Source organism: Chiloscyllium punctatum, chromosome 17 (assembly GCF_047496795.1).
Source record: "Chiloscyllium punctatum isolate Juve2018m chromosome 17, sChiPun1.3, whole genome shotgun sequence".
In the NCBI taxonomy this organism is placed as follows: Eukaryota; Metazoa; Chordata; class Chondrichthyes; order Orectolobiformes; family Hemiscylliidae; genus Chiloscyllium; species Chiloscyllium punctatum.
In genome coordinates this window covers 81,807,175-81,833,675 of record NC_092755.1, presented here as the reverse complement: position 1 = coordinate 81,833,675, position 26,501 = coordinate 81,807,175, and the positions used below count along the sequence as shown (strand labels likewise).

At 45.3% G+C, this 26,501-nt stretch overlaps 1 protein-coding gene across 1 annotated transcript in view; it reads right to left on the bottom strand.

Moving 5' to 3' along the window:
- The window catches only part of galnt9 (polypeptide N-acetylgalactosaminyltransferase 9), a 373,573-nt gene that overhangs the window by 2,203 nt on the left and 344,869 nt on the right, over positions 1 to 26,501 (bottom strand). The window contains exon 10 of the mRNA XM_072587703.1: positions 1,129 to 1,296. Coding sequence (XP_072443804.1) covers positions 1,129 to 1,296 — 168 coding nt within the window. The remainder of the gene's footprint in view (positions 1 to 1,128; positions 1,297 to 26,501) is intronic.

The following is a 26,501-nucleotide window of genomic DNA, read 5'->3' as shown; positions in this document are numbered from 1 at the left end:
GGGGGGTGATGGATGTCACTGAGCTGTTGCAGTCAGGCTATGACTTGGTTGTGAGGATGGGACATTGGCATCGCTGGCTGGTTCAGCATTTATTACCCGTCCCTAGTTGCCCCTTGAGCAGGTGGGGGTGAGCTGCCTTCTTGAAACGCTGCAGCCCATGTGCTGTAGGTAGACCCACAATGCCCTGAAGGAGGGAATTCCAGGATTCTGACCCAGCGATACTGAAGGGACAGTGACATATTTCCAAGTCAGGATGGTGAGTGGCTCGGAGGGGATTGTGCAGGGGGTGGTGTTCCCATGTATCTGCTGCCCTTGTCCTTCCAGATGGAACTGGGCATGGGTTTTGAAGTTGCTGTCTGAGGATCTTTGCTGAGCTTCTGCAGTGCATCTTGTAGATAGTACACACTGCTGTTGCTGCTACTGAGCGTCGGTGGTGGATGTGGGGCCAATCAAGCGGGGGCTGCTTTGTCCTGGATGGTGTCGAGCTTCTCGAGTGTTATTGGAGTGCAATAGAGATGAGGGTTTTGTACAATGACAGCTGGTCCTTTGCTGGAGAAACAAACAGCAGAGGGAGAGGACATTTATATTCTTCTCTGTGAGGTAAATGTGGATCCCATCAAAGATAGCGTATACACAGACAGACAGACACATGTACTTACTGTTTCCATTGTGAGAAATAAAGACCAAATTATTCCTTGAGAGGTCTGTTGGCATTTACAGACACAGAAAGATTTGGACTTATATAGCGCCTTTCGCAACTTCAGGACATTCGAACGCACTCAGCTAAAATTAAAACATATGTGATCAATCTGTTCAGAGATGTCATTACACAGCTCTGGAGCAGGTGGGTCTTGAACCTGGCTCTCCTGGCTCAGAGGTAAGGACACTATCACCAATTAAATCTGCACAATATTGCTACAAAAGCCTTAATATCAAGCTTGATTCTAGGTCTCAACCACTAGTTGGTCAAATCTAAGTCCTCTATTGATTCTCAATCCATCTGGATAAGTATCTGGACAAGCAACCCCTTAACAATCAAGGACTCGTTGGTGAACAGCTCACGTTCAGGAATAGTTGCCATTTATTCCATCCTTCCCTCTCCTTCAGGTGAAGCAAACAGGACATTACCTGTGTGAAATCCCAGAGTTTCTGGTTTATTCTGGGTACCTCGTCGCATTTCCTGAGAGTTGGGAACTTGATTCTTCTGTCATCCATTAAACATTTGGTGTCGGGTAGGAAATTTGTTGACCCCAGGGGCCCAAGTTGCAGAAGCCCCTCAATGGTGTAGCGTACCAGCTGGGGAAATAAAACAAAAACAATTACCCATTGGCTATCCTCAATACTGCTGTCAGCTTGGAACATAAACTACCAGATAAAGATGTAAATTATTAATACGCACTGTGATCACAGTTTGGCGATGCTGAGGGTAATGGCTTTGTGTATGAGCCAGAAGTTGCCCCATTCCAGGGATTTCGACACTGAATCTAGACTGACACTTCCAGGGCAACACTGAGAGTGCAGCACTGTCAGAGGTGCTGACTGTTAGCTGAGACATTATACTGAGGCATCACGTTCTCTCTAGGGTCAATGTCAAGACCCCGTGGGTACCATTTAGACAAACAGAGGTGGTCTTCACTCCAATCTCATCAACAAATTTTCCCATCAACAGAAACTAAAACTAAAACAGATGATTTGGCCATTACCACAGTGGGATCTTGCTGTGTGAACATTGACTGCTGCATTTCCAACATTACAACAGTGACATCACCTCAAAAAGCACCTCTGCGACAGGAAACCCAAAGCAGTGAGAGTCGCTATGGAAATGCACGTTCTTTCTTTGTCTTGGTGTTGAGTAGGTGTGCAGGGTTCAAGCGCCACATGAGAGCCTGGGCTGATACTCCTGTGTGGTACTGAGAGTACGCTGCACTGCTGAGAGATGCCATTCTTTGGTTGAGAGGTTAAAGCTCGGCCCCACCTGCTTGTTAATGTGTAAAGGCTGATGAGTCTGGTGATATCCCTGCAGCTGCTGTTTCAATCAAAGGTCACCTCTTTGGTTATTTATCATCAGTCCGGTTTGTGGAGTCAAACTTGTAGCTTTTGCTATTTTCTGATATAACAACAGGAGGCAGTAGCAGAATGGTCACGTCACTGGGGCCAGCAATCCAGATCAACATTCTGGGGAAATGGGTTCAAACCCCACTATGGCAGATGGTGAAATTCGAATTCAATAAAACCTGGAATAAAAAGCCGACCTAACAGTAACTGTTGTCAATTATTGCAGCATGCTTCAGTATGGTCGCTTGGTAAAGCTAAATGAGCTCACATGGCTGGTTTGTGATGCTAACAGTGAGGGACTCTCCTTCTCAATCTCTCCCCCTGCCTGAGGCACTGTGACCCTTAGGTCAAACCAGCACCAGTCATCTCTCTCTGTCACTAACGATGGCTTTATCTTTACTGAAGAAAATCTGCTGTCCTTCTCCACCTACATGTGACTCCAGTAATATGGTTGATTCCTAACTGTCCTCTGGGCAATTAATACTGATGAGTGAGACCCACACCCAAGCAACAAAATAAAAGGAGATTCCTTGAATCTATTCCACCAATTAGATTGTAGTTTAATATTATCTTCCTGCTTTTGTTCATTATTTTTTAATATTCTTGTTTACCTTTGAAATATTCGATTGGTCTTTAACCCTCACAGGTTTTTTTGGGATCAGAGAGTTCCAGATATTCATTTCTCTCTGCGTGAGGAAGGACTTGCTGATATCACCCAGGAGTCGAATCACACAATCATATAGTGTGGAATAGAAGAGGCCCTTCAGCCCATTCAGTCTGTACATAGATACCTTTGTACCTAAGATGGCATTGTAAGAGGTGACTTGTATATTTTTCACTACACTTATTTGAGTACATGTGGCAATAAAGCTAATTCAATTCAATCCAAAACTATCCTAAATCTACATCAGTCCCACTTTCCTGCACTAGACCCATATCCATCAAGTGTTCATCCAAGTAATTTTTAACGGTTGTGAGGCTTTCCCTCCTCAACTACCCTCCCAGGCAGAGTATTCCAGTTCCCCCGCACCTTCTGGGTGAATTTTGTTTTCCTCAAATCCCCTCTAAACCTCCTGCCTTTCACTTTAAACATGTGTTCCCTTGTTATCAAGCCAGGGGAATAGCTAACTTCCTATTCACCCTGCCCTTGTCCCTCATAAACTTATAGACCTCCATCACATCCAGTCTCAAACTTCTCTGCTCCATATCCAGCCTCTCTCTATCGCCGAAATGCTCCATCCCAGGCAACATCCTCATTCAAGTTTGAAGTTTTTCTCCCCTCTTATTCTGGACCTCCCCCAACAATATCAAATCCCTGTGTCATCTTAAACATTTTAATTAGATAATGGTCAGTAGACCTCAGAGTAATTCGCTGTCTGAAACACTTTAAGATATACAAAATGATAAAATGGTTAAATAAATGCAGTCGTTAGTATTGTAAAAGACATCAGTCATCTTGGATTTGTCATTTTTGAACACTCTCAGACTAACACAGTCATCTTTGAGAGAAGCGATTCCCAGTAATTACTTTCACTTCAGTAAAACGTCAGCACTCTTAATGAATGCTGGATGTCAAGGACAAGGTGAAGTCAACTTAGTAATGTCCTCAGACACTTCCAGGGATAAACACAGGAGGCAGTAAATTGCCCTGAACTGAGGAAATGTTCAAAATATGAGAGTAAAGCTGCAAAAGGACAGATGCCTCTGAAGCAGAAAGTGCAGTGAGTGATGTGATGAAGGATGGGGAAGTATTATTTACTAACTCTATGTTGAAGTGATCGGCTACTACGCAGTTTGCTTTACTGACTAGACATAAACTTTCTCACCTTTGCTCCATCCGTCCTCCAACACCTCCCTCCTTCCACTCGTCCCATATTCCACCTTGCCTTTTCTCCTTATTGCCCCACTCTACCAACCCCCCTGCCTTCCCAAACCTGGCTTCCACAAAATGTATTTTCCTTTCACTCCCTCCTCTTTCCCTCTTTGGAGGCTTTCCAATGGATTTGTGGTCAGTCAAACTTGGACAATCCTGAAAATTGAGTTGTCGGCCATTGCTGTTGGCAGGAAAAGAAACCCAGTGGAAGGAAAAGCCTGCGATAAAGTGAAGCTCTGGATTGCTAACTCCGAATCAGCTGACCCCATGCATGCCTGTCACGTGACTGCACCCACCAATCAGAATAGAGCAAGGCCACCTTAGTGATGTCTCAGGGATTAATGAAGACTGAGAGGCATTTTTACTGATATGTTCAAGATTCCTCAGGACTTGACAGAGTTGATGCGGAATGGTTGATTCCCCTTATGGGGGAGACTAGGACCAGGGGACATCTTCTCAGAAATAATGCATCACATATTTAAGACAGAGATGAGAAGGAATTTCTTCTGTCCGAGGGGAGTGAGTCTGTGGAATTCTTTATCACAGAGGTCTGTCGAGGCTGGGTCGTTAGTGTATTCAAGGCTGAGATCTTTAATCAGGAATGGAAGAAAGGGTTATGGGTAGAGGGAAGGAAAATGGAGTCAGGAATTACCAGATCAGCCATGATCTCGCTGAATGGTAGGCAGATTGAAAGGGCTGAATGGCCTACCTTTACCTTCAAGGTCTTAGCGTCTTAAATCTGCATTGACTTCCCAAATAAATACATACCAAAGAACAAAGTCAACCTGGATGAAGCCAAACTGATTTATTTTCTCTTTTATTATTTGTTCAGAGGATGTGGGTGTCACTGTCTAGACCAGAATTTACTGCCCATCACTAATTACATGTTTGTGGGTCTGGAGTCACATGCAAACCAGACCATGTAAAGGGCAGCAGATTTCCTTGTCTAAAGGGGCATTAGTGGACCAGATGGATTTTAATGACCAATGCCAGTTAGACTTTTACTGAAAGCAGAGTTGAGGATTATCAGGTCAACAGTGATCTCATTGAATGGTGGAGTAGCAGAATAAGGGATGGGCTAATAGACTACGTCTTTGTCTGATGTAAATTGTGAATTTAAATTTCACCATTCGCCAAAGTAGGATTCGAACCCATGTGCCCTTAGCATTAACTTAGGGTTCACGATTCCAGTCTAGTGACATTTCCACTTCACAACCAGCTCCCCTTTTACCAGATTGCTCTTCAGTGTTTGAAGATGAAACACATAATGGTGGGAAGTGAAGCAAGGAATTTGTCACTGGTGTGCTTCATGCCAACACAGATGGTACCAAAATATGTCTCCCCTTTGTGATAGGAGAGTCGAAGAAGTGGCATTTTATTGTGTATGTAAAGAGATTTCCCACTAAATATAAGGCTAACAAACCCACCTGGATGGCAGCAGGTTTGAGGCACGGATCAGGAAAGTGGACAAAATGTATCAATGGACGAAAAGGAAGGTGTTCACAGTGATAACCCTGAAGGGTCTAATGAATACCTGCCTGCTTACCCATCCTGAGCAAAGGCCATGGAGAAGCTCACGATTTCAAACTAAAGGGCAAAAACATGGAAAACATGTCTAACTACTCGACGACATGGTGGAGTCATCTAAAGACAGCATGCTCAGCAGAAAAAGGTTACTGTCACAGCTAACCTCTAATGTCTTTCAATGCCTTTTACTGTACAAGGTCACATCATTGTAAACAAATTGAAAACTAATGTCAATTTTGCTGCATTGCTATGTTACCATTTATTTTTCTCCAGCGTTGACTTATTGCAATTTTACTGTATTTTCCTCTTCTGCCTCTTCCCTCCCTTCTCTCTTCCCTCTGCACCCTCTCCTTCCCCACCTCTCTCCTTCCCCACCTCTCTCCTTCCCCACCTCTCTCCTTCCCCACCTCTCTCCTTCTTTCTCCATCTTCTTCCTACCAGGTCTCTGCCTCCTGTTATAATCCCAACTCATGGTATTATTGGCCAAGACAGAGCTGGTTTGATAGATCAAATGTTACTTTGATTTTTGGTTTCAATGTGATGATCTCCCACTAAGGCATAAACACACAATATGGCAGATTTGGTTTTAAAAATAAAACAGTTTCTGTCACAAAATAAATGCAGATAGAATAGAATGGAACAGAACGGAATAGAATAGAACAGAATGGACTGAACTATGGATGCAAAACTTGCATTTAAAGATTTCTAACACATGGTCAAAATGTAATCCCTTTACAGTACTGACATCAGACAGAATCTCCTTCTTGATGACCTCAATAGGTGCACTTTATCTGTAACTTTAACTCCTGATCTGGAGAATCTGAACCCCTCTTCCTGTAGCCTTCACACTCCTAAGCTTGAATCTTCTCAGCTTCAAATAATCTCTTCCAGGTTTTACCAAAACACTCCTGGCCTGGAACTATTATTAAACTCCTTAGTCAGAGATTTTGTTTTGACAAATCGTAATTTTCTTTTCCCTTTCTTATAAGCAAATTCTTGATACTTCTATCTCCAGCTAAGAACCCTGCGCAACTCCCCAAACTAAAATAAAAACTGATATTGTTCGTTTCTAGCTGTGGGTGTTTCCCTCTACCCTTAAAAGAAAGCTCAGATTCTTCGATTAGGAAGCCCTAATGAACAATATTGTGCACTTTGTTCACTCTTAAGTTCTTCTAATGTACCCAAAAACCTATTAGTTTCTAGAGGCTATCTCTCTCAAACTGTTCTAAAAGAAATCACTATGGCTACAGAAGTACTTAGAAGTTAATCATTAAATCCTTTTAGGCACAGAGAAATCCCACATGCAATAATTCAATATTCAAAATCCTAAACTCAAAAATACATAATATTAAAATGTATATGATCACTCACCCTACATCACATTCCCCATCCTTTCCCTTCTCCTTCACTCCTTCTTCCCACCTTCCTTCACCCTCTATCCTTAATCATCCACTTCTTTCCTGTCCTCATCCGTTTTTCCAATAGCCTTCCCTCATCCCTCCAAACTTCCATCCCCTTCCCCAGCTCAGGTATATTCTCGGATCCAGTTCAATGCTTCCTCAGCTAGTCCATGTGGTACAATGATTGTTCCTTGTTGAATCAATTGCACAGTGTGTGACTGCTGGAATCAAAATACCTGCAGTGTGAGTTACTGTCTGCACATTTAAACAGGGAGTGTTGTGCATGAACAAGTCGTTCAACAGGGATTTCAATAACAGAATGAACAGAAGTTGCCCGAGAAGAACAACACAAACTTTTTAAAACATTCTCATTAATTTTCTCTGGGCAATACTCAGGAAATTCTTATGCAGTACCTTCAGGTGCTCAAAACCAGAACACCCCTGATCCCCCAACTTGTTTATTGGATGAGGGTGTCACTGTTTAGGCCAACATTTATTGTCATCCCTAATTAAGAGTCAACCCCATTGCTGTGGGTCTGGAATCACATGTTGGCCAGACGAGGTAAGGATGGCTGTTTCCTTCCCTTCAGGACATTAGTGACCTTGATGACAATCAGTCTCTTAATTTCAGATTTTTAATTGAGTTGTAATTCCCCTATCTGTCGTGGCAGGATTTGAAGCAGAACATTACCTGCGTCCCTGAATTGGTAGTCTGGCACTAATACTACAAGGCCATTGCCTTCCCTTTCCAAAGCCTGTGTCTGGTGTCACAGACTCACGCAGATCTACAGCCCAGAAAAAGGCCCTTCAGCCCATCACATCTATACTGATCAATAACAATCACCTAGCTATTCTAATCATGGCATCTTTCAGCATCCCTCTGCTATCCATCTCATTGAGAGATCGTGTGTTGTGACATAATTGAGGGAGAATATGAGCAAATCCCTCTTGGCCATTGGGTGATGGAGGGGATGGCCAATCGCTCACAGCCGGTGTTCCCAGTGCTGTCAGGCAGGCTATTCCAGCAATAACTAAAGCGAAGGAAAATGAAGTAGCAGTCAATGAACAGGCTGAGAAAACACATCAAATTAATTGACCAGGAAAAGAGTGCCCCTTTAGAATGAAACATTTCAGTAAATTTGCAGACAGTAAATTGACAGCATCAATTCATCTTCAGGTATTTCATATTCTGCTCTCTCCCAATTTCGCTACTTCAACTTTTCATTTTTGGTTTGAAAATACCACGCTATAGTTGCTGAGCAAATAACCATCTTGTGTGCTACAGGCAATCAGTTGTCACTACAGCCTCCAATTCCTGCATTGTTCCATTGTGATGTATTTCTACAAAACCAGTGCAAAATACATTGACCTCAATCTCAGAAAGAATATCACAAACGCTACAGTTATTCACAGCACACGTTTCCTTGGCTCACGGGACTAAATCTTCTCTCTCGCTCTCATATACCTTTATAGCTCCCTTTTCTTTTTTATAGCATTCGCTCACAGGATGTGGGCATCACTGGCTGGGCCAGCATTTATTGCCCATCCCTAATTGCCCAGGGGGCAGTTAAGAGTCAATCACATTGCTGTGGGCCTGGAGTCACAAATAGACCTGACCAAGTAAGGATGGCAGTTTCCTTCCCTAAAGGATACTAGTGACCCAAATGGGATTTTCCCAACATTTGACCACGGATTCACGGTCATCATTAGACTTCCAGATATTTATTGAATTCAAATTCCGCCATGAATATCCCATGATGGGATTCAAACCCAGCTCCCTAGAACAGTTCCTCAGTCACTGGATTAATAGTCAGCAATAATACCACTAGGCCATCGCCTTCCCTTCGCCGTTCTGTAGCTCCTGCCACCTCTGAGCTTTCACTGGGAGAGCTGCTCAGAGGTGACCCTCTGGCCACACAGTCACCACATTGTGAGTTCAAGGGACTCCTGAGACCAGACCACAGAGTTCTCACTCGATACCACACAGCACTGACACTGAGGGGGTGTGCTCATTCAAAGATGCCCTCTTTCTGATGGGACCTAACACTGAGATCTTTACTGTCCTCTCAGGACGATATAAAAGTCATAAGCCACTATTTCAAAAGAGGAGAAGGGGAATTAGCCCTTTGAATATTTATCCCCAAATCTGTATTGCACAGAACAGTTTAACTGATCATTATCAAATTTCCGTTTGTGGAATCTGACTGGGCGCAGATTGGTTGCTGTGGTTCCTACACTGCAATACACTTTAAGAAATCGCACTTCTGTTGCTCTCTGGGACATCCTCGGGTCAGGAAAGGTTCTATATAGATATAGGTCTTTCTTTGTTTCTTCTCTATTTTCACTCACACTGAATGACACTGGGGACTTGGTATAATTGATGCAGCTTATTGGTACATTGGTAGTTCCCTCGAAAATGAAAATGTGGCCAACATAATGGAATGACTGCTTTACCAATGTTTTCCCGAATGAATGTTCTAACTCACATCCTCAATATTCCGGCTGGAGCTGAAAACATCCCAATGCCCAGACACTGCTCCATCTCAACTCTCCTCAAGGGCCCAATGGAGTGGACTGAAACAAGGAGTCATCATTTACAAATAAGAAGTCGCCCATTTCAGATGGAGATGAGGAAACTTTTTTCTCTCTCTCTCAGCTGGCTGTGAGTGTTTGGAATTTCCTTCCTCAAAGGGTAGTGGGTGCAAAACTTTTAAATATTTTTAAGGCAGAGGGAGATAGATTCTGGATGACCAAGGGGATGAAAGATGATCAGGGGATACACAAGAATGTCGAGTTGAGGTTAAAGGTCAGCCAGACATGATTTTAGTGCATGGCACAGCAGGCTCAATGGGCCGAATGGTCTCCTCTTGTTCCTTGATTGCCTGTTTGTAAGGCAGGGCTTGCACTGCTGCCTCACAGCACCAGGGACCCAGGTTTGACTCCAGCCTCAGGCGACTGTTCTGTGTGGAGTTTGCACATTCTCCCCGTGTCTGCGTGGGTTTCCTCCCACAGTCCAAAGATGTGCAGGTTAGGGTGAATTGGCCGTGCTTCATTGCCCATAGTGTTAGGGGCATTAGTCAGAGTGGAATGGGTCTGGGTGGGTTACTCTTCAGAGGGTCGGTGTGGACTTGTTAGGCCAAAGGGCCTGTTTCCAAACTGTAGGGAATCTAATCTGCTTCCTGTGTCTGAACATAATACAGGAGGCACAGACTCCCCCTGGTCCTTTGCAATTTTATTCCGAATTCCTCCACTCTGCTGTGTCTAATCTGTTCTCCCGTCATCCACCTCCCGATAATGTCTGACCCATTCTGTTTTCCTATGCTGCACAGCCTCAACTTTAAAGCTTTCATCCGTCTTAGCAAATCCCTCTTCAGTTTCCTCCCCCTCCCTATCCCTGTAATCTCCTTCAGCCACAAAACCCTCCAAGTTATCAGTGTTCCTCCAAATCTGACCTATCGAGGGTCCTCAACTTCCATCCCCGCCCCCCCCCCCCCAACTTGGTGGTCATCCCTCTCCGTATCTGGTCTCGAGGCCCTGGAATTTCCTCCCTAAACCTCTCATTCCTCATGTAAGCCATTCGTCAAATTTGACCGAATGTTGACTCAGCTGCTATGTCCTTACATGGCTCGCTGTTACGTTGTGTTCGTTAAAGGTTGGACAAAGTACCTCAGACACATTTGTACTGGGTTGGAGGCACTATATAAATGCAGTTACACTCACAAGGCTCCACCTGGCAAGTACTGAACATGCAGCACTGGCTTTAATCTGTTGACATAACAGGGAACAAAGGTATGTCAAAGGAAAGCAACCATTGATGAGCAACACTGGAATCATAGTCAGGATGCCATCTTGTGTCTTTGGCACACTTTTGTTAAAAAGAATCAAATATTGTGATAACTATTCTGGAAGGATATCTCATTCAGATCCATCTTCCTTCTGAACTAATTAGAACTCTGATAAATCATCAAAGTATTGAATGCTTTTATAGGTCTGCAGCTCTTTAGATAGATTGGATTTCAGGCATGCTCTGTAGAAAGGATATTTTTAATGTTCTAAAGCACAAATCAAGAGTGACGCTTGCCTCCAGTTAATTAAAACCAATCCCATTTACGTTGACGGATGTTGGGGCTTAAATGGGACTGACTCAATCGTTTCGAACGCCAGGAGCTAAGTGTTAAATCTTCCTGCTTCTCAATAGGTAGTTCAACAAAGTAGTATCTACAAAACTCACCTTCCTTTGGCCAATCGATAGACTCTTGGGCGTTGGAGCTGTATTTACTTGTGTGCAATTTCAGTACAGACACCTCAGTGCATACCCCAGGCTGACCCTCCACCATACTCCTCTGGAGGGAGAGGCTGAACAGGATGGGGCTGTTTTCCCTGGAGTGTCGGAGGCTGAGGGGTGACCTTATAGAGGTTTACAAAATTATGAGGGGCTTGGATAGGGTAAATAGACAAAGTCTTTTCCCTGGGGTTGGGGAGTCCAGAACTAGAGGGCATAGGTTTATGGTGAGAGGGGAAAGATATAAAAGAGACCTAAGGGGCAACTTTTTCATGCAGAGGGTGGTACATGTATGGAATGAGCTGCCAGAGGAAGTGGTGGAGGCTGGTACAATTACAACATTCAAAAGGCATTTGGATGGGTGTATGAATAGGAAGGGCTTAAGGGGATATGGACCAAGTGCTGGCAAATGGGACTAGATTGGATTGGGCTATCTGGTCTGTATGGATGAGTTGGACCAAAGGGTCTGTTTCTATGCCGTACATCTCGATGACTCTATGATTGTACTGAGGTGCTGCTGCACTGTCGATGTTGATGTTTTTGAGGGGCCTTGAGACTTAATCAAGCTCCCACCTTCTCCCTCGGGTCACAGTCAACAATCCCAGTGGAGATCGCCCCACTATCTGAGCCAATGTTCGGCCTACAGACTTTATTCCTTAAAATGAAACCTGATGTGTTGATTATAACCACATTGCTGTGTGTGGGAGCTTGCAGGGTACAAATTGGCTGCGTTTCCTACAGTACAGCAGTGACAGCAATTCTCCGTTGGCCATCCCAAGAAGGCACTATTCAAATGCAAGCCCTTCCTATTTTATCAAGAGAGTGCTGCAAGACCACTGACCACCCCCACCCCAACACCAGTATTATTTGAATAAAGCCTGGGAACAGGTCCATCAACCTCGGAAATCACTTTGACATCTGGGTCAAAGGTCAGTACCTTTGACGGTGCAGTCCTCCCTCAGGACGCTGCTGAAGTGGCGGTCTCAAAGAGATCTGATTCAAAAAGCAAGTTGTCCCTGCTCCATCCAGCTTGACCTGTGTTTCTGTTGGCATGGCCATGTCCCTGTGCACCATCTGAGACACCTCGGGTAAATTCACTGCCACCAATCCTTCTTATTGGTGCTGATCTGATTTATTGACACCATGTGGGGAAGGACCCCACATCGGTAAACAGTACCCATTTATTATATCCGAAACAAACACAGAAATTGCTGGAAAAGCTCAGCAGGTCTGGCAGCATCTGCAGAGAGAAATCAGTGTAATGTTTCAGGTCAAGTGACCCGCCCTCAGAACTGACAGCAATTTCTGTTTTTGTTTCAGATAGACAGCACGCACAGCTCGTTCAATTTTTATTTATTACATAGTACTTAACAGCTAATTACCTGGATCCTATTTACCACTCCCTGAGAAGAAGAACAGGACATGACATCACCATAGGAAATGACATCACCACAGGAAATGACATCACAAACCCAAAGAAACCTAAACCTATAAATAGAAAGCAGGAAACAGCAGCAGTGCTTTGTCTAGAGGCTCACTGAAGATGTTACCTAGCATGGTGACAAAACATCTGAAAATGAACCTTCCAGCTCAGCGAGCAAACCTATTCCCAGAACTAATTACATTACATTGGTGACAGTTTTAGAGTTAAGATACAGGTCCAACTGAGATACAGGTTCATCTCTTCTCATCCCTGGGATGGAAGGATTGTCTTTTCAGCGAAGGTTAAAGGGGTTGTGAGTCTACACACTGGAGTTGAGAAGAATGAGACATGAAACCTATCGGATTGTTAAGGGGTTTGACAGGGTCAACTCTGAGAGGCTGTTTCCCCTCATGGGAGGGTCTGGGACCAAAGGGCACAGTCTCCAAATAAAGGGGCACTGATTTCAGACTGAGATGGGGAGGAGTTTCTTCTCTGAGAGAGTTGTGAGATTTGGAACTCCTTGCCACAGAGAACAGTGGGGACAGAGTCCTTGTGTACATTTCAGCTCACCCCTGCCTTCTCAAGGGGCAACTAGGGATGGGCAATAAATGCTGGACCCAGTGATGCTCACATCACATAAGAAAACTTTTAAAAATCCTAATGGGTGGAACTTATCATATGATACAACAGATCTAACTGGTCATCAATCAGTTAACATTAACTCTGTTTCTCTCTCCGTAGATCCTGCCTGACCTGTTGAGTATTTCCAGCACTCAGTTTTTATTTCAGATTTGCAGTATCAGTATCAACATTCAGACCAGACTCCACCCTTCCTCTCTCAAGGCCAATATGTCATTTAAAGACAACAAGAGTTGTTAAAACCAGAGTGCAGCCTTTTCCTATGATCACCTGTTAACACGTGACAATTGATGGGATGGCTTAGATATCCAATCAAATGATTTAAATAACAAACAAAAAGGACAGTTCCAATAGCTCGAGTTTAAAGGGGAGCTGGTTTTCTGCTGAGGTGATGTGGGACGTATAATCATGTCATTTCTTACAGAATCAAAAAGTGCGATGCTGGAAAAGCACAGCTGGTCAGTGAGCATCTGAGGGGCAGGAGAGTCGACGATTCGACTGCCCTGCTGAACCGCTGTAGTCCATGGGCTGTAGAGAGAGGCACAATGCCCTTAGGGAGGGTGCTCCCTGAAGGCAATGTTCCTGGGACCAGTGTCTTCACTAGTGTCTTCACACTCTCACTCAGATCTTCCTTGAATGATAAGTGCATGTAGCTTATAGTAATGTGTATTTACTCTTACACATTTCTGACAAAGAGCTTATACTCAAAACATTGACTCTCCTGCTCCTCAGACCTGATGTGCTTTTCCAGCACCACACTTTTTGACTCTGATCTCCAGCATCTGCAGTCCTCACTTTCTCCTCATTTCTTACAAAGTCAGTCTGTGGAGTTTCAATTGCCTGATACGATCTTGCTAATGGAAATGGAGAGGTTGGTTGAGTGAGCAGCACACAGTGGGAGACGATAGGTATCAATATAAAGCTATTTAATTTCACAGTGTTCTTGACAATGCTTTAATAAATGGGTCAACCTGATTCTGGTGACAGATAATTCTTGATATGCTTCTGAGCTTTCTAATCTGACTAATGGAAATGTAGAAACAGGAGCAGAAAATACCATGTGACTGGCTGGTCCTCATAAAACAGTTAAAGTGCAAAGCAATAGTATCCAAAGTGAATAAATTGAGCTCTCTCCCAATTGACAGATATAACTCACACCTGTCCTTGATCATCAGCAGGTAACTAACATTTGACCCCAGCAGACAATGCCAACCTCACAACATTCAAAGGCTGTTGTAGATTTTAACTGAAGACCTGAATAGGAAACTATGTGATAGCAATTCAGATATTAGTAAGGTTCAGACCCGAGCGTTTTCACTCTGAACTACACAATTCAGGAAGTCCTTGCTGTGCACACATGATGGGGGCAGAATCACTTGGCCAGAAAAATGAGAGAGAACATGGAATCACAGTGATGTACAGACCCTTTGGTCCAACTTGTCCATGCCGACCAGATAAACTAAATTCATCCCATTCCATTTACCAACATTTGGCCCATATCCCTCCAAACCCTTCCTATTCATATTCCCATCCAGATGCCTTTTAAATGTTGCAATTGTACCAGCCTCCACCACTTCCTCTGGCAGCTCATTCCATACATGTACCACCCTCTGTGTGAAAAAGGTGCCCCTTAGGTCCCTTTTAAATCTTTCCCCTCTCACCCTCAACCTATTCCCTCTAGTTCTGGACTCCTCTAACATCTGAAAAACACCTTGACAATCCATGCCCCTCATGATTTTATAAACCTCTATAAGTCCCCCCTCAGCCTGCAATGCTCCAGGGAAACCAGCCCCAGCCTAGTCAGTCTCTCTGTAGAATTGAAACCCTCCAACCCTGGAAACATTCTTGTAAATTGCTTCTGAACCCTTTCTAGCTTAACAACATCTTTCCTATAGTGGGGACACCAGAATAGCACGCAATATTCCAAAAGTGCCCTAGCCAATGTCCTGTCCAGCAGCAACATGACCTCCCAACTCCTGCACTCAATGCACTGACCAATAAAGGTAAATGCATCAAATACCATCACTATCCAGTCTATGTGCAACTCCACTTTTAAGAAGTTATGAACCTGTACCCCAAGGTCTCTTTGTTCAGCAACACTCCCCAGGACTTTACCATTAAGTGTATGCGTCCTTCTCTGACTTGCCTTTCCAAAATGCAGCACCTCACATTTCTCTAAATTAAACTCCATCTGATCAAGGTCCCGTTGTCCTCTGAGGTGTCATCTGCAAATTTACTAACCATACCTCCTGTATTCACATCCAAAACATTTGTATCGATGACAAAAACCAGTGGGCTCCTGCGCCGATCCTTGTGGCACATCACTGGTGGCACAACAGCTGAGATGAGCTCCAACTGAATTTTTCAGGTATTAATGATCTGAAATTAGATAATTAGATATTTTCTAACCTCTTCAGAGATGTTTTTACATGCCTGTGGAGCAGGTGGGACTTGAACCCAGCTTTCCTGGCTCAGAGTTAGGGACACTGCCTCTGCATCACAGAAGAATCTGATTTTGCGACGTTAGTTAAAAGGCAGGAAAACCAGGAATAACTCCTGCTTTGAACCAGTTGCCGTGTGATGTTTTACACAGATCAGGGAAAGCTGACTGGGATCTGAGGTGGACATTTCACTCAAAAGACTGTTAAGGGACAATGGTCAGGTTCTGCCTTATTGGTGATGGTCACAGCCTGACGTTTGTGTGGTGTGAATGTTACTTGCCAATTGCCAGGCCAAGTCTGGACATTGTCCAGATCTTGTTGCATTTGAACATGGACTGCTTCAGTATTTGAGTCGTCGCGAATGATGATCAAAATTTCACACTCATTGACGAACATACCAATTTTGACCTCATGATGGAGGGATGGTTATTGATGAAGCAGCTGAAGGTGGTTGAGCCGAGGACACTACCCTGGGGAACTCCGGCAGAGATGTCCTGGAGCCGAGATGACTGACCTTCAACGACCACGACCATCTTCCTATGTGCCAGGCATGACTCCAACCACTGCAGAGTTTGCCACCTAATGCCCATTGATTCCAGTTTTGTTAGGACTCCTTGATGCCACACTCTGTCGAATGCAGTCTTGATGTCAAGAACTGTCTCTCTCCCCTCCCCTCTGGAATTCAGCTCTTTTGTCCATGTTTGACCCAAGGCTGTAATGAGGTCAGGAGCTGAGTGACCCTGGGGGGACCCCAAACTGGGCGTCACTGAGCAGGTTGTCGCTGAGCAGCTGCTGCTTGATAGCCCTGTCACTGACTCCTTCCATCACTTTACTGATGATGGGGAATACACTGATGGGGCAGGGATTGGCTGGCTTGGATTTGTCCTGCAGTTTGTGTGCAAGACATACCTGGGCAATTTCCCACCATTGTCGGGTAGATTCCAGTGTTGTAACTGTAGATGTCTGGAGCCATCCTCATGCATGTCAAATATGCCCACACATTTTCTGTCTCTGTCTCACTGTCTACCTCTCTTTCTCTGTCTTTTCCCCTCTCTGTTTTTCCATTTTCTTTCCTTTCTTTTTACATCACTCTTTTGCCCTGGACACCTTTCTGCGTTTCGCTTGCTGTTCTATCTCAGTTTCATTCTCTGTCCCTATCCATCTGCCACCACGTCATGCACTCTTTCACTCACCCACTCTGTCCTGCCCTCTCTTACTCACATTCCCATCCAAGTGTCTTTCTACCACAGTGGATCAGTCTTAGAGTCATAGAGTCATGGAGTCATACAGCACGGACCCTTTAATCTAACTCGTCCATGCTGACCAGATAGTAGTCAGATAATACATTGGGAATTGGGTACTGCACCAATTCTACAATTAGTTTTTAATTAGAGTCATACAGTCCTACAGTACAGAGACAGGCCCTTCGGCCTAAACTGGTCCATGCCAACCAAAATGTCCATCCACGCTAACTCCATTTCCCTGAACTTGGCCCATATCATTCAAAACCCTTCCTATCCATGGATTTGTCCAAATGCCTTTTAAACATTGTTAATGTACCCGCCTCAACCACTTCTGCTGGCAGCTCCTTCCATATGCGTACCACCCTCTGTTTGAAAAAGTTACCTCTCAGGTTCCCTTTTATTCTTTCCTCTCTAACCTCAACCTGAGGCCCTCTGGCCCTCGATTCCCCAACCCTGGGGATAAAAGGACTATCCATGCCTCTCGTGATCTTACACACTTCTGTAAGATCCCCCCTTCAGTCTCCTACACTCTAAAGAAAGAGGTCCTAGCTTGTCACAACATCAGCCGGTTTAATTGAGCCAAAGCTGCCATAAGGTGATTTCAAGCTGGAGAGATGCAAAATGTTTAAATCAGAGTAGTGGGTGATGTGGGACAAAGAGAATATTTCAGAAGGAAGGTAACCAATACATTAAATGCAAATGGTGGAGCAGTTTTCGTTGTAATAAAATTCTAAGAGCTCCATCTGTTTTGCTAATTATAAAGAGGCAGTTGGCTACAGTGAACACCACGAAATCGTATCTCTGGAAAGTGAAGCATTTGTCCAGTGTTTAGCCCCGCTCCGAAGAACTACATCTAACTTCAGACCCACTGCTTTTCTTGCAGAACAGATTATTGAGGGGGGTGTATTTTTTGAGATGTTCAAAACAGCAATAAACATAAACTTTCAAATTTTAGTTTGCATTATGTGATTATTATCTGAGTAAAGACATTGTTTTCATTTTTACTTTAGTTTTGCTTGTGGAGTGAAATCAGAAGAGGACTGTCTTCAAGGAAAGTCTACCGCGTTATTAACAGGAAAAGGCAGGGTAGATAAAGATAAACTCTTTCCACTGGCTGGAAATTCTAGAACTAGGGTTTAAAGTCTGGGAATGAGGGCCAGAGCGTTCAGGAGAGATGTTAGGAAGCACTTCGATACACAAAGGGTGGGAGAGGTTTGGAATTCTCTTCCACAAACTGCTGTGGATGCTGGGCCAGTTGTTAATTTTAAATCTGAGACAGATAGGCTTTTGTTCAGCAAAGGTGTTAAGGGATATGGGCCAAAGGCAGGTATATGGAGTTAGGTCACAAATCAGCTATGGTCTCATCGAATGGTGGAACAGACTGAAAGGGCTGAATGGCCTACTCAAGTCCTTACGTACTAATGAAGAGTCACTAGACTCAAACATTATCTCAGCTTTCTCTGAGTTTCTCCATCTGCTTCAGATCTCCAGCATCTGCAGTTCCTCGTTTTACCTTTTTCTGCTTCCTCTTTCTCCCCCCTCTTTCTGGGCATCGTCTCCATTTATTCATCTTGTTCCTCCTCATGCCCCACCTCATAACCCTTCCCCCATTATCAAGATAAATACCACCTTCTGCTAGCTCCTCCCACTTCTGATTAAGGATCATTGGATTCAAAGCATCAACTCTGTTTCTCTCTCCACGGATGCTGCCAGACCTGCTGAGGGTCTCCTGCATTTTCGATCTTTGCAAGAATAAAACTAGACTGGCAATAATTTAAAATTGGCAAAGATAATCTCACACACAATCATATTAACATACAAATTAGAGCAAGAATAACCAATCAGCCTGTTCAGCCTGCTCCCACCATTCTGTATGATCATCGCTAATCTGATTGTATCCCTAAATCCACTTCCTGCTGAATAACCTTTAACCCCTTGTTTCCCAAAGCTCTATCCACCTCCACCTTAAAAATGTCCAAAGGTTTTACCTCCACCGCCTTCTGAGGAAGAATGTTCTGAACGGCTCATGACCCTCTGACAGGACAGTGACTGGAGGAGATTATTGACAGAAGAGATTGACCAGGATGTTACCAGGTGTGAGTTATAAAGAAAGCCTGGGACGTTTTCACGAGAGTGTAGGGGATTGAGAGATGACTGTACAAAGGTTTGTAAAATCGTGAGGGGTATAGATAGGAATAAGAATCGCTACCAGAATGAGAATTCTGGCAGTGGAATCACATCCTTCGGCCCAACAAGTCCACACCGACCCTCTGAATAGTAACCCACCCAGACCCATTCCCCTGCCCTGTATTTACCCCTGACTAATGCACCAAGCCGACACATCCCCAAACACTACGGGCAATTTAGCATGGCCAATTCACCCTAACCTGCACATCTTTGGACTGTGGGAGGAAACTAGAGCACCCGGAGCAAACCCATGCAGTCGCTGGGAGAATGTGCAAACTCCACACCTGAGGCTGGAATTGAACTCAGGTCCCTGGCGCTGTGAGGTAGCAGTGCTAACCACTGAGCTACTGTACTGCCCTTAGGGTTAGTCCTTTTCGCTAGGATGGGGCATTTCAAGACTAGGGGGTCCATTTTTAAGGTGAGAGGAGAGAGGTTTTAAAAAAGACATGTTTTACACAGAGGGTGGTTCAGGTATAGAATGACCATCCTGAGGAAGTGGTGGATGTGGGCACCGTGACAATGTTTAAAAGACATTCGGATAAGTACATGGATGGGAAAGGTTTGGAGGGATACGGGCAGAAGCAGGCAGGTGGGACTGGTTTGGGATTATGGTTAGCATGAACTGGATAGACCAAAGTATCTGTTTCCATACTGTATGACTCTATGACTCTGGATGTAGATTTGCTCACTGAGCTGGAAGGTTCATTTTCAGATATTTCATCACCCTACTAGGTAACATCTTCAGTGATGAAAATGTGTTGCTGGAAAAGCGCAGCAGGTCAGGCAGCATCCAAGGAACAGGAGAATCGACGTTTCGGGCATAAACCCTTCTTCAGGAATGAGGAAAGTGTGTCCAGCAGGCTAAGATAAAAGGTAGGGAGGAGGGACTTGGGGGAGGGGCGTTGGAAAATGCGATATGTGGAAGGAGGTCAAGGTGAGGGTGATAGGCCGGAGTGGGGTGGGGGCAGAGAGGTCAGGAAAAAGATTGCAGGTTAGGAAGGCGGTGCTGAGTTTGAGGGATTTGACTGAGACAAGGTGGGGGGAGGGGAAATGAGGAAACTGGAGAAATCTGAGTTCATCCCTTGTGGTTGGAGGGTTCCTAGGCGGAAGATGAGGCACTCTTCCTCCAACCGTCGTGTTGCTATGGTCTGGCGATGGAGGAGTCATGTCCTTGGTGGAGTGGGAGGGGGAGTTGAAGTGTTGAGCCACGGGGTGGTTGGGTTGGTTGGTCCGGGTGTCCCAGAGGTGTTCTCTGAAATGTTCCGCAAGTAGGCGGCCTGTCTCCCCAATATAGAGGAGGCCACATCGGGTGCAGCGGATGCAATAGATGATGTGTGTGGAGGTGCAGGTGAATTTGTGGCGGATATGGAAGTATCCCTTGGGCCTTGGAGGGAAGTAAGGGGGGAGGTTTGGGCGCAAGTTTTGCATTTCTTGCGGTTGCAGGGGAAGGTGCCGGGAGTGGACGTTGGGTTGGTGGGGGGTGTGGACCTGACGAGGGAGTCACGGAGCGAGTGGTCTTTTCGGATCGCTGATAGGGGAGGGAAGGGAAATATATCCCTGGTGGTGGGGTCCGTTTGGAGGTGGCGGAAATGACGGCGGATGATACGCTGGACATGGAGGTTGGTGGGGTGGTAGGTGAGGACCAGTGGGGTTCTGTCCTGGTGGCGGTTGGAGGGGCGGGGCTCAAGGGTGGAGGAGCAGGAAGTGGAGGAGATGCGGTGGAGGGCATCGTCGACCACGTCTGGGGGGCAATGGCGGTCCTTGAAGAAGGAGGCCATCTGGGTTGTTCGGTATTGGAACTGGTCCTCCTGGGAGCAGATGCGGCGGAGACAAAGGAATTGGGAATATGGGATGGCATTTTTACAGGGGGCAGGGTGGGAGGAGGTGTAGTATAGGTAGCTGTGGGAGTCGGTCGGTTTATAGTAAATGTCCGTGTCGATTCGGTTGCCAGAGATAGAAACGGAAAGGTCTAGGAAGGGGAGGGAGGAGTCTGAGACGGTCCAGGTGAATTTGAGGTCTTCAGTGAGCCTCCGAACAAAGCACTGCTAATGATTCCTGCTTTGTATTTATCTGCTTGGGTTCCTTTGGGTTGGTGATGTCAGTTCCTATTCTTTTTCTTCGGGGGTGGTAAATAACATCACCATAGGAAATGACATCACCACGAGAAATGACATCACCAACCCAAAGAAACCCAAACATATAAATGGAAAGTAGGAATCATTAGCAGTGCTTCGTGCAGAGGCTCATTGATGATGTTACCTATTATAGTGACGAAATGTCTGAAAATGAACCTTATAGCTCAGCGAGCAAACCTACAGCCAGAGCCTTAACCTGAGGTACAAATCTTTTCAATGACTACGTAACTGAATGCCTTGCAGAGGACAAGACCCTGTGATCATTGCTGAGTGTTGTCATCAATGTGGGAGTAGGCTGCCTGTTGGTGATGAGGAATAGGACGTCTTCAACCAAAGCCAATGTTCAGGTCTCAGTTGGGGATGGGAAATATGGTACGGGCACTCAGATTGACATCTGACAGGGCACTCGGGCTCCCCATGTGTCTCACAGTTACCGTCACCACAGACATAGCTAACATTATCTATAATCTAACATTAATGTACTCCCACTTTACTGCATGGTCTCTGGATCTGGTGCACCCGTTAGTTACCTGTACAATGCACATGAGGACTGGGGACAATGCATGCTCAGTGTTCATTGGAGCAGACTGGAAAAGGTAGGCACAATCACAACAATGACTGGCCTGTCCTGCGCTGTATCACTCTGTGATCAACAGTGCACAGACCATACTTTGAACAATGCAGCAAACATGAAATCATCAAGCTCTACCCATCCCCATCAGTATGCTGCACACATTTTAAATAACAAACTCTTCCCAAAGTTTAAACAAATCCTTTCAGTATGACTGACTTCAGTCTGTCAATGTTGTTAAAACCCTTGTCCCAGATTAACATTCGCACTGGTGGTACAATGTTAACTAATTGGAATATGCAATGTGACTGGAGTTAATTAGATTCTCACCAATAATTGACTCCTTTGGTATTTTTAGCCTGTAGTTTAAAATATTCACTGAAATGCTGAATCTAAATGTGTATTTCGTGAAGTGACATTAACTTTTAGGTTGCTGGAGAATTCAGGTCTTTGGATCAGTCACTCGAGTACATTTCCCTAACCTCACAGAAACAGGGCTACCCTGGGAGACACTACCTCAGGGGTCACTGCTGGGGTAGGGAAGTGGGCATTGGAGGCACTCATCTGGGGAATGGGAGGACAAGGACAGAGAATTCCATCGATGGAAGGGGTGGAGGTGCAGGAGAACAGGATACTGTTGGGAGGGGGGGAGAGAGGTTATAGGAGGGTACCATGACTGAGACCTTGACAGGGAGGAGTGTGCATCCTGATGGTGGGCAGAATTACACAGTAGAGGAGGGAGGGCGCTCAGAGGTTGGGGAACAGAGCTGGAGTCATATCTCCAGGCACTGGCTAAGAACATGTTGGGGGACTCAGTAGCAATGGGCAGTCCAGGGATGGCCAGGTAGAAAGGCAGGTAGGAATACAGGATAATGGGATCAAGAGGGTCTTGGTGGCCTGGCACTGCCCACCTTGACCTTCCATGACCTCTTGATACCCAAATGCAAACTGAGAATGGCAAATGGCAGTGACCATACCCAGAGTGGGCAGATTCAACGCGTTTCATCTGGACCGCAACACACAAGCTCCATGCCTCAGCAATGTTAGCGGGGGGGAGGGGCGGGGTTGGTCGGGGGGTGTGTCACGACGACCTTGAAGGGGCAATGACATCAATTGTGCAACGACAAGAGTGAAACTTGCCACCATTTCTATCATCGTGTGTTTGAAATGCACACAGTGTCTAATCGAGGAAGGGACAAAAGCATCCTGACCATGTCATTGGTCCCTGAAGATCGAAGATAGACATCTCCACAAAGTAGATCCCAGGTGACCTTAAAGGAGGTCTACAAAGAACAAAGGTAACGCAGGATCTCATTGTCTGCAGTGGGGCCCAGAATTGATCCCTGCCCACCCTGATCTGTCAGTACAACACTGCATGCCTCTATGTGAAATTACACCTTACTGGGTAATGTGGGGTTGGCAGGGGATGGCTACAAATCTCACATAGCACCTACCAGCTCTGCCATCTGACTGGTGGTACTTTCATCAGAATAAGGTCCACTTTAAACTTCTGCATGGAGGCATCCCATGGCTCTCTCTATCAGAGTGTGCAAGCAGGAGGGTCTGAAACACTCCCACTCCCAATGAGGGATGGGATTGCTCCTGCTCACATTGCTCAGGACCTGTTCAGTTTCTTGTGCTCCTCACACTGGTCCATTGCAAACGTGACTGATCAATCCCGACTAAGCAGGGTTCAACAAAGGGTCAGCGAAATGGAAGAGGAATGGATGTCCCAGCAAACCCAAGACCAACAGCTGGCGCCACATGAATAGGTCACAGCTAAAGGTCCCCTCAAGATGAGCAGGAGGCCCAGATCACACAAGAAACTCACTAGGCTTCGTGGAGGGAGACACCAGGAGACTGACAATTAGCCAATTTCTGGAGAGATTCAGCCCATAGTTGCCAATTTCCTGACCTTAACAGTGACCTGTTCACCGATGGATGTCCCTTTAGACCTCTGACACCCCCTCAGGACTGTCCTAGGGTTTTCCACTTCCTCCCTATCCACTATCACAGACCTCCCCCTGACTGAATACATTCTAGGAACAAGAAGAGGCCATTCAGCCCCTTGAGCATGTCCTGCCATTCAATAAGATCATGGCTGATGCATGGCCTAGCATATACCTTCCTGCTTTTGCCTAACGGTAATTTATCTATTTATTTATCAATCTCAGATTTAAAATTAACACTGACCTACCATCCACTGCTCTCTTCATGAACAACCTTTCCTTAAACTCTACTCACTTGCTCCAAATTAAAGGTGGTGCTGTGAGCATGAGGTCCTAGTTACAGTTGCCTTTTTTTTGAGAGATCTGTGGAACTTTCTTTGCTCCCGTTTTACTCAGGGCCATTTCCCTCACCATTTTATTCTGGTACATTAGTGATGGTCTTGGCTACCAGACCCAGAACCTGTACTCAACAGAGACGGAGAACCCTCATCGACTCTGGTTCCAGTTCAGCAGATGTCAAATAGGATTCTGGGGTGTGGTTTGGAAGAGAGGGAATGGGAAAATCTCAGCACGTTGTGGGGGTTGAGGAGTTTTCAGAAATAGGGAGGGGGTGAGGCATCAGCGGGATATTCAAACAAGGATGTGAATATTAAAACTGAGGTTATGCCAGACTTCAAAGCGATGTGGTTCACTGAGCACCAAGGTGATCTGGAAATGGCACTTGGTCACGAGTCAGATAAGGAGAGTAGCATTTTCTTACTCATTCACAGGCTTGGAGTCAACCCACTGCTGTGGGTCTGGAGTTAAATGTAAAGCAGACCAGCTAAGGATAGCATTTTCCTCTTCCCTAGTGAACCAAATGGGTTGTTCCCCGACAATCGGTACAGTGGAAGTTGAAGATCAGTCAGCTCAGCTCCAGGACATCTCTGCAGGAGTCCCTCAGGGGAGTGTCCTAGGCCCAACCATCTTCAGCTGCTTCATCAATGACCTTCCCTCCATCAGAAGGTCAGAAATGGGGATGTTCGCTGATGATTGCACAGTGTTCAGCATCATTCATGACTCCGCAAGTACTGAAGCAGACTGTGTTCAAATGCAACAAGATCTGAATAATATCCAGGCCTGGGCTGACACGTGGTAAGTAACACTCGTGCCAGACAAATACCAGGCAATGACCATCTCCAACAACAGACAATCTAACTATCTCCTTTTGACATTCAATGTTGTTACCATTACTGAGCCCATCACTATCACCATCCATTGACCAGAAACTCAATTGGACTTGCTATGGTTACAAAAGAAGGTCAGAAGCTAGGAATCCCACTGCAAATAACTCACCTCCTGTCTCCCCAAAGCCTGTTCATTATCTACAAGGCGCAACTCAGGAGTGTAAGGGGATACTTGTCTGGATGGATGCAGCTTCAACAAGAAGCTACACGCCATCCAGGACAAAGCAGCTCACTTCGTTGGCACCACACCCACAGGCATCCACTTCCTCCAACATCGATCCTCAGTAGCAGCAGTGTGTACCATCATCAAGATGCACTGTAGAAATTCACTCGAGGTCCTTATACAGCACCTTGCAAACCAATGACCACTACCATCTAGAAGGACAAGGGCAGCAGATACATGGGAACACCACCCACTGCATGTTCCCCTCCAATGCCACTCACCTCCCTGACTTGGAAATATATCGCCGTTCCTTCACAGTCGCTGGATGAAATCCTGGAATTCCCTCCCTAAGGAACATTGTGAGTCTACCTACAGCACATAGACTGCAGCGGGTCAAGAAGGTAGCTCATCCCCAACTTCTCAGGAGGCAACTAGGGATGGGCAATAAATGCTGGGCCCAGCCAGCAATGCCCACATCCCATGAGTGAATAAAAAAAAAACTGAAGTGATTTCATGGTCAGATTCTTAATTCCAGATTTTTACTGGATTCAAATTCTACCACATACCATGGCAGAATTTGAACCTGGTCCCCAGCAAATGATGTGGATTTGTTGTCTGGGGATAATACCTCGAAACCATTATCGCCCCCTTTTGGGCTGGATGGTTTGCAGCTCATGTTGAACTCCCATCCTAACATTTCACACCAGAGGAGGGCTGGTGGGAGGCTTGTGGTGGTGGTGGGGGGTTGGAAGGCTGGTGGGGGGGAGCGGGGGGTGGGGGGGGAGGTGAGGGGTGGTGGGAGGTGGGAGTGGGGTGATGGTGAACCATCACTATTCACTCTTGAACTGTCTCTATCAGGTACGAAACATACTCGCTATCAAAGCCCTGCTCTGGCTTCAGTAGTCCCTGAGTATGAATCAGAACTCTGGCCCTTAAGTCCTCCAGTTCTTTGTACATTGGAAGGTGTTAAACATGCACATCTGAGAGAGATTTAGCTTCGATTATAGAAACTGTGGTTCAGAACCTGAAATGTTTCCAGTGGCAGATCTCAATATTATTAATGAACACCCCTAAAATATTCAGGAAAAAGTAGTGTCACTAAGTGGTAGGATGTTAATAATTTACTCAGCTTCCATTTTTACATTTTAAGATGAATCAATTATCCATTAACTAATTTAAGAACTACATCTGAGAGTGGATTCTTGGCAATTTATTGAAATGTCAGAAACTGTGAGGGGTCCTTTCAAAACAGCACCATGTTTTGATGATTGTACTATATTTTCCAAGCTGGTCATTAATGCATTAGACATCAAGCAGTGTAAGTCTCTGTCTCCTGGTCCCTAACCTCATGAATAAGATATAAAACACAGAAGACCAACTAGGACT